Below are 8,819 nucleotides of genomic sequence, written 5' to 3' on the forward strand. Positions count from 1 at the left end.
AAGCAAGCTGAAATGACAAGGACTGAGTACACAGTAGCAAATAATGCATAATGCCCTAGAAGAAATTTTATAGAAAGAGGGGAGGTGAGATGGAAAAAACCAAGGGAGGGGGTGACAAAAATAAATTGGGATGCTGCCTTTTTGAAGGGTAGTAAGAGGATGGGGATTGGGATCGTGTTCCGAGATCAAAAAGGGGATATTCTGTTATTTGCATGTATACCAAAACCAAGTGTCATGACAACAGCTCAAGCGGAAGCTACTGCTCTATGGAAAGCTATGAAGATGTGTGATGAGTTGCAGATGGGTGAAGTTGAATTAGAAGGGGATGCTTTATGCATTGTTAAAGCTGTAAACAATAGAGAAGAAAATTGGGAGTGAAGAGGTCAGACAATTGAAGATATACGGGGTTTGCTATATAACAGACCTCAATGGCGTGTTACTCATACATTTAGAGAGGCAAACAAAGTAGCTGATCTTTTAACAAAGTTTTCATTGAATGTAAGTGAAGAGTTGATATGGATGGAAGATGGCCCTGAGGGTCTGTATAGTTTGATTCTACAGGAAAAAGCTGTAAATGATTCTTATTAATGAAATTCGGAGGATTGTTTTGATTCAAAAAAAAAAAAAAAAAAGTTAAAATTGGTGTGACTAAAAGGTTATTACAGTATCATGCATACAGTAATAACACAACAAGGGAGAACGTGGTTTCTAGAAAAGACAATCCGGACCGTCCAAAGAAGAGATAATAGATGATTTACACTTGGATGGTTATATTGATTCTCTCCGACATCTTGTTAATTTTGGACGGAACCCATTTGCGAATCCAATAAGTGATAGGCCTACAAAAATCATGACAAAAAAATGTATAAATTGATGCGATTTATGACTTATTATAATAAAGAGAGTTTTATAATTTAATAAATCATTATTATTTTTATTGATAAAATATTTCTTCGTGAATACTCTCCTCCTATCGCTTGATCTTTGCTATTATTGATAGAGAGCAAATAAAGAGAATGAAAAATTATATTTGCAAGTTCATATATATTTTGACACACCAGGGTCCAGGACACGCCGGTGATGTATATGATGTAAAGATATGCCACATATACTAATAAATAGTCTTTTTACTTTTTATAATTAAAGGAGATCCTACAATAAATAGTATATTGATGCAAGAAATGATATTTATATTCGTAGAGTATGTAAGTATTGTGCGATTTAAAAAAAAATAAAATGAATAAATATAAGATCTATATAAATAATAATAATTTTTTAATAATAAATTTATTTTTTTTAAAAAAATTACATAATACTTACGTACTCTACGATTATATCTAATATTACTCAACTTATAAATAGCATGACTTGTTCAGTTTTAATTCTTTTGAAACCTGATCGAATCTAATTGCTGTAGGCTGGTTGGGTTCAGCCCATTTCGTACACAACAGAAGAAGATCAGTGGGAAAGGAGCACATTGTAGCGCAGGCTGCTCTCTCTCTCTCTCTCTCTCTCTCAAACGTTCGTATGTCTTGGGCTTCTCTAACACTGATCTTACGATGCTTGTTGAATCTCCCATATCCAATACTCACGGCCCACCCCACTTCATAATGTAATCTCCAAATTTTGTTTAAAATTCATTCAACCCATCCACACTAAACTAGTACTTAAAAAAAAAATTATATTCTCCAAACGCTGGTAATTGAAGAATGTGTTTTTCCACTGATCGACTGAATATCACGTCAACAATATTATACAAATATATAACGCTAAAAAACAAAGTGTACGTTGTTTTCTTAATTAAAATTATTAGAGATGATAAGGCTCTTTTCAAGCTTTGAGAAAATTTAATGGAAGGCTGTGCCTGAGTGCTTGTGCTATCCAATTATGGGGCCGTTTCGGAGGGCCTGTAAGGAATGCATGAATCGAATATTTATACGTACAAGTAGTCGTAGAAACAAACAAATGCATGCACACGTATACCAACACTTGGCCTGCTGCATGCTGAGCTAAGTTGCCAATTTAACGAGCAATCCAAAACAAACAAGTTTTCTTTTGAAAAACGTAAGATTCTGAACATGATACGCATGCCTTGGGGACTGATTCTGGAGAAAGTTACTCGTATACTTCCGAGTGTTATTCCTATTAATAGGCTTTCGAGCTGCTAAATGATCAAAGCTGACCGTAGAAGTTCCAGCAACAACAATGGCTTCCTTCGGAAATTCACTCGGTACTCTACGTACATCCAATAGCAACTTACTTTGCTTGTGTTGTGTTGTTTTGCAATGGAATTTGAAAGGTTCTTTTTATATTATGAAATAACGAATTGTGTTTGTCGACACTTGCAGACAATAAACCCAAGTGCCATTCTTTCTGATATATTCATTGCCTTTCGTTTTCAAGTTTGATCCTTCTTTTTTCTTGCCATTTAGTGAATGAAATGGAGTTTATTTACTCTTATACTTTTGAAAGCTGTATAATTTCATTAAATTTTATGATTTTGACTTTTTTGCGTCCTTCATTAATGGAAATGTAGGAGCGCTCTCTTGGAAATGTGATGGAGAATTTGATTTGGGTACTTACTGCATTCAAAGATCTTTCATAGATGGCGTTAATCTTCTGCTTCTCTGTGTCTTCTATCTGATTTTGGTTATAGAATCTAGAAGAAAGCTTTACCTCAGTGGTTCTAATGGAAGAGACTTGGTCACAATAGTTGTTTCAATCTGTTGTGCTCTTATTAGCACTGCATATTTCAGTGCCAGTTTCTGGAATCTCATAGCCAAAAATGATGAATTCAATCATCTGAGCTCGTTGATTTTCTTTGTAAGAGGACTGGTTTGGGTCTCTTTTACAGTTTCCTTGCTGGTTCAAAGGTTCAAATGGATCAAGACTTTTAACTCAGTTTGGTGGGTGTTAAGCTTTTTACTAGTTTCAGCTCTAAACATCGAAATTCTACTGAGAAAACGTAGCATTCAGATTTTTGACACGGTGCCATGGTCTGTAAACTTTTTACTTCTCTTTTGTGCTTGTGGAAACATCACTCACTTGATATCCCAACAGAACCCGGAGAAGAGTCTATCCAAGCCTCTATTAGACAAAAAGTCCGACATTGGCCAAACTGAACTAGGCCAGGCCAGTTTTCTTAGTAGGTTGACATTTTCTTGGATTAATTCTTTGCTTTGCCTTGGTTACTCTAAGTCATTGGCTCTTGAAGACATCCCTTCTCTAGTTTCAGAAGATGAAGCCAATTTAGCCTACCAGAAGTTTTCTGATACATGGGAATCCCTTCTGAGGAAGGGGGTCTCAAACAAACCAAGCAACCTGGTTCTCCAGGCCATTGCAAAAGTATATTTTAGAGAGAATATTTTTGTTGCCATCTGTGCATTTCTTAGGACAATTTCTGTGGTCGTTTCACCTCTGATACTCTATGCTTTCGTGAACCATGCAAATAGCCATGAGAAAGATCTATTTGAAGGTCTTTGTATAGTAGGGTGTCTAATTCTTGCTAAGTTGGTAGAGTCATTGTCTCAAAGGCATTGCTTCTTCCACTCAAGGAGGTCAGGAATGAGGATGAGATCAGCCTTAATGGTGGCAATCTATCAAAAGCAGTTGAAGCTAACGAGCTTGGGAAGGAAAAGGCACTCAACAGGGGAGATTGTGAATTATGTAGCAGTCGATGCCTACAGAATGGGTGAATTTCCGTGGTGGTTCCATTCAGGATGGAGTTTTGGATTGCAACTTTTTCTTGGCATTGGTGTCCTCTTTGCTGTTGTAGGTATTGGCGCTTTTCCTGGTTTGATCTTTCTTCTTATTTGTGGCCTTCTTAATTTTCCATTTGCAAAGATACTACAGAAGTGTCAGTCCAACTTTATGATTGCCCAGGATGAGCGGCTCAGAACCACTTCTGAGATTCTAAACAGTATGAAAATCATAAAGTTGCAATCATGGGAAGAGAAATTCAAGAACTTGATTGAATCCCTTCGTGATAGCGAATTCAAATGGTTGGCTGAAGCACATTTTAAAAAGGCTTATGGCACATTATTGTATTGGACGTCTCCAACCATCATTTCTTCAGTTATCTTCTTGGGATGTGCCATTCTTAGAAGTGCTCCACTAAATGCTAGCACAATCTTCACAATTCTTGCAACATTAAGATGCATGGGAGAACCTGTCAGATTGATACCGGAGGGTCTTTCAGTTTTGATCCAAGTCAAGGTCTCTTTGGATCGTCTAAATATCTTTCTGCTTGATGATGAGCTCCAACATGATGAAATCATTAGAACTCCATCCCAGATTTTGGATAAGAGTATTAAAATTCAATGTGGCAATTTCAGCTGGGATTCAGAATTCATGGCTCCAACTCTCAGAGAAATAAATCTGGAAATTAATCCGGGGAAGAAAATTGGAATTTGTGGGCCAGTTGGAGCTGGGAAATCATCTCTCCTATATTCTATACTTGGAGAGATACCGAAAGTTTCAGGAACTGTGAGTTACAACTTAAAAAATATACATTTTTTCTTTATCATGAACTAAATACGCGTGACTGATTTTTATCTTTTGATATATGTCAACAGGTCAATGTATATGGATCAATTGCCTATGTTTCTCAAACTTCTTGGATCCAAAGTGGGACAATCCGTGATAATATACTCTTTGGACAGGCTATAGATCAGATAAGATATGAGAAAGCCATAAAAGCATGTGCTTTAGATAAAGATATAAATAGTTTCGATCATGGCGATCTCACAGAGATAGGTCAGAGAGGGCTCAACATGAGTGGAGGGCAGAAACAGAGAATCCAACTTGCTCGAGCAGTATACAACGATGCTGATATCTATCTGCTGGATGACCCCTTTAGTGCAGTAGATGCACATACTGCTGCATATTTATTCAACGTAAGAAAAATCCTCCTTGACCATGGAAACTGGCAAAGGCTTCGGTTTTATTAATTTTACTCATTTCAAAAAGATGTAACTGCAGAACTGTGTCATGGCTGCTCTAGAAAAGAAAACTGTCATTTTAGTGACTCATCAGGTGGAATTTCTCCAAAATGTTGATCATATTCTGGTAAAAGTTCTTTGATATTTAATGTTTACACACACACACACTGGCATTACTAATGTATGCATGTGTTTTAGGTAAATAGAATCGATGACATGGTTTTGCACTTTTTAGGTTATGGAGGACGGGAAAATTAATCAATCAGGAAGCTATGAGGAGCTCTTGACATCTGGGATTGCATTTGAACAGCTTGTTAACGCTCATAGAGATGCAATGACAGTACTCAATACTTCACACAACGAGAGCCAAGTAGAATCTTCTCAGAAAGTAGATTCTGTTCAGATAGAGGTGTGTCAAGGGTCTTGCCTCACGAAGGGAAACAGCGAGGGGGAGATTTTCTTTGAATGTTTGCCGGGAATACAACTAACAGAAAAGGAGAAGACAGAGATTGGTGATGTTGGATGGAAACCATTCTGGGACTACCTTCAGGTCTCAGAGGGGACATTTTTTCTGTGCCTAAGCTTAATAACTCAGTCTATTTTTGTTGCCCTTCAGGCTGCTGCAACTTATTGGCTAGCTCTAGGCATTCAAATTCCTAGTATTACTACTGGCATGTTGATTGGAGTTTACACAGTGACTTCAGCACTTAGTGCTGTCTTTGTGTATCTAAGGACTTTATTCGCAGCCCATCTCGGATTGAAAGCTTCTAAAGCCTTCTTCTCGGGTTTCACCAATGCTATTTTCAAAGCTCCCATGCTGTTCTTTGATTCAACTCCATCTGGGCGAATTCTGACCCGAGTAAGATTTCTTCAAACTCAGCAGGACTTGAAACCATGCCATTTTGTGTACCCTCTAAACTGTGTCTAACCATTATGGCCAGCTATTGTCTTCAGACATTCATGTCAGTTTTTATATCTCACAGGCTTCATCAGATTTAAGTATTTTGGATTTTGACATACCTTTCTCAATGGTATTTTTGGTGGTTTCTGCAATTGAGTTTCTTACAATGATTGGAATCATGGCCGCAGTCACATGGCAAGTTGTCATTGTAGCCAGCCTGACTACGGCAGCTGTAACATATTTTCAGGTAGAATCAATTTTTCAGTGTATTGATTTCTTCAACCTTTCTCGCTACACCGATAGAATAAAGTACCTAACTTGTGGATTTGGCAATAGGGTTACTATCTAGCTTCTGCAAGAGAACTAGTAAGGATCAATGGAACAACAAAAGCTCCCATTATGAATTATGTAGCTGAGACATCACTTGGAGTAGTCAATATCAGAGCTTTTAACATGGTGAACAGCTTCTTCCAAAACTACATAAAACTCATCGACACAGATGCTAGACTTTTCTTTCATTCTAATGCTGCCATGGAATGGATACTTTTAAGAGTAGAAGCACTTCAAAACCTGACCCTTTTCGCCACAGCATTTCTCCTAGTTTTACTTCCTAAGGGTTTTGTAGCCCCAGGTAATATCGGTTCATTAGTTTAAATTACGAATTTTAGATTTCTGAAAACGATAATTATTTTGCCCTTCTTTTGGTTTATGCAGGGCTTGTGGCACTCTCCCTTTCATATGCTCTGACCCTAACAAGCACTCAAGTCTTTTTGACAAGATGGTTCTGCAACTTATCCAACTATATTATCTCAGTTGAACGGATCAAACAATTCATGCATATATCTTCAGAGCCTCCAGATATTGTGGAGGGCAGAAGACCACCATCTTCATGGCCTTCAAAGGGGAGGATTGAGTTGCAAGCTCTCAATGTAAGAAGATCAATCAGTTATTTGAGTAATTTCATCACTGAAGTTGCTCCCTGGTGTTCTTAAATGTGATGACTTTATTTGTTTATTCTGGTTTCAGATAAGATATCGTCAAACTGCTCCCCTAGTTCTCAAGGGAATTACTTGCACATTCCGAGAAGGCAGTAGAGTTGGAGTTGTGGGAAGGACAGGAAGTGGCAAATCTACATTAATAAGTGCTTTATTTCGTTTAGTAGAGCCTGAAAGTGGAAGAATTCTTATAGATGGACTCGACATATGCTCCATTGGTCTCAAAGATTTGAGGACAAGGCTAAGCATCATCCCTCAAGAACCAACTTTATTCAGGGGTAGCGTTCGAACAAACATGGACCCTTTAGGCCTTTACTCCGATGATGAAATATGGAAGGTGAGCAAGGGCGGACCCAACTTAAGCTTGGGGCCCCCAAAATTTCAAAAAATCATTAAAAAAAATTAATTTTTGAGGTCAATAAAAATTAGTTCTCCACCCTCCAACTTAAAAAGTTTGCCTAGTTTGATTTGATAGATGAAATAAGATTAATTGAGATAAAAATTAAAAGTTGAATAAAATATTATTAAAATAAATTTTTTTAATATTATTTTTATTTTAAGATTTGAAAAAATTGAATTGTTTATTTTATTTCGCGTAAAAATTTAAAAAAATTATAATAATTAGATAAAATAGGATGTAATGAAAAATTTTGTAAAAATAATCGTACCAAATTTTCTGATTCCATCCCTGAATAAACTCCCTTAGATAATTTGATAACCCTTTTCATTTGCATACAGGCTTTGGAGAAGTGTCAGCTCAAGGCAGCAATTAGCAGCCTGCCAAATCTGCTAGAGTCATCTGGTGAGTTAAATTTATGAGGTTAACGAACAATCTTTGATGGTTTCTATGAAGCATTAATGATTGGAGGTGAACCCTTTTTAGAATGTTACCTATTTCCGTCGAAATTAGATGCAATTCTACAGCAGATTTGCCTGTATTTCTTTATCTAATCCTGGTAGTTCAACAGTGAGTGAAGAAGGCGACAACTGGAGCACAGGGCAACGCCAACTCTTTTGTCTCGGAAGGGTCCTTCTTAGGAGGAATAGAATTCTAGTTCTTGATGAAGCTACTGCTTCCATAGATTCTGCAACCGATGCTATTCTACAAAGAATTATCAGGCAGGAGTTCTCAGAATGCACTGTGATCACCGTAGCTCATAGAGTTCCAACAGTTATTGACAGTGACATGGTCATGGTCCTCTCTCATAGTATGCTTCTTATTTTTCGATGAGTTCTGCTACATACAATCATTTTTATATATTCTTTTTATATTTCACTGATGTGATGACTAAAATAATTATTTTATATTAAAAAATAATGATACAATCAATCACATTAATAGAATGTGTATAAAAAATACGTAAAAATAATTGTATCGCAGGGAAGTTGGTGGAGTACGATGAGCCTTCAAAACTTATGAAGACCAACTCCTCTTTCTCTAATCTTGTGGCTGAATATTGGTCGAGCTGCAAAAGAGATTCCTACCGAAATCCCTACAACTAATGAATTAGGTGATGATGAGTATAGCGAGGAAGAAGATTGATTTATTCTTATATTGAAATGAGAAATTACATCTACAAGTCGGTATGGAAGAATCATTCTACTGTTGACATTTTGTAAAAAAAGTTTGAAATTAAATATTTTTACAAATTAAATCTTACCATGTCAACGACGTGAAATGTATGATCTGCCGACTTAACTTGCATTGAGATTTCTTTTATTGGATTCAAAGGACGGAGCGTTGGCAATAGCAAAGGAAGAGAGATCATGTTTTATGCAGATATCTTTTAAACATTAAGATGATTTTTACTCTCTAAAATAAAGGATTTATTAGCATTAATCATTATTCACTCCCACACTCTATAATTATAACTTTTTCACAAGGTTTAGGAATGTTTTTCATAAGATATGATGATATTTTTTATAAGCATGGGGTAGGGCTGTGCAAAAAAACCGAGCCGCCCAAATATTCTGCAAATTTCT

At 36.6% G+C, this 8,819-nt stretch overlaps 1 protein-coding gene across 2 annotated transcripts; it reads left to right on the top strand.

Moving 5' to 3' along the window:
* The first annotated feature begins 2,079 nt into the window (after nt 1-2,079).
* On the top strand, nt 2,080-8,449 carry LOC121247801 (ABC transporter C family member 8-like). Of its 2 annotated transcripts, XM_041146250.1 has the most exons (13): nt 2,080-2,230; nt 2,537-4,485; nt 4,575-4,895; nt 4,981-5,067; nt 5,176-5,799; nt 5,924-6,088; nt 6,178-6,472; nt 6,556-6,770; nt 6,868-7,173; nt 7,575-7,638; nt 7,805-8,044; nt 8,218-8,367; nt 8,401-8,449. In XM_041146250.1, the coding sequence occupies exons 1-12, from the start codon at nt 2,206-2,208 to the stop codon at nt 8,337-8,339; spliced, it is 4,413 nt and encodes a 1,470-aa protein (XP_041002184.1). In that variant the 5' UTR covers nt 2,080-2,205; the 3' UTR covers nt 8,340-8,367; nt 8,401-8,449. The 2 variants fall into 2 exon arrangements, with proteins under 2 accessions (XP_041002184.1, XP_041002185.1); XM_041146251.1 differs by lacking the exons at nt 8,218-8,367; nt 8,401-8,449 and having other exon boundaries at nt 7,797-7,935.
* The last annotated feature ends 370 nt before the right edge of the window (nt 8,450-8,819 follow it).

This window comes from Juglans microcarpa x Juglans regia, chromosome 1S (genome assembly GCF_004785595.1).
Source record: "Juglans microcarpa x Juglans regia isolate MS1-56 chromosome 1S, Jm3101_v1.0, whole genome shotgun sequence".
Lineage (NCBI taxonomy): Eukaryota > Viridiplantae > Streptophyta > Magnoliopsida > Fagales > Juglandaceae > Juglans > Juglans microcarpa x Juglans regia.

Bases quoted from the DNA above. Each gene is read 5' to 3' on its own strand.
- LOC121247801 (XM_041146250.1), top strand. From the start codon at position 2,206: ATGGCTTCCTTCGGAAATTCACTCG. The intron at 5,800-5,923 runs GTAAGATTTCTT...TATATCTCACAG, and splicing joins CTGGGCGAATTCTGACCCGA to GCTTCATCAGATTTAAGTAT. The intron at 8,045-8,217 runs GTATGCTTCTTA...ATTGTATCGCAG, and splicing joins GGTCATGGTCCTCTCTCATA to GGAAGTTGGTGGAGTACGAT.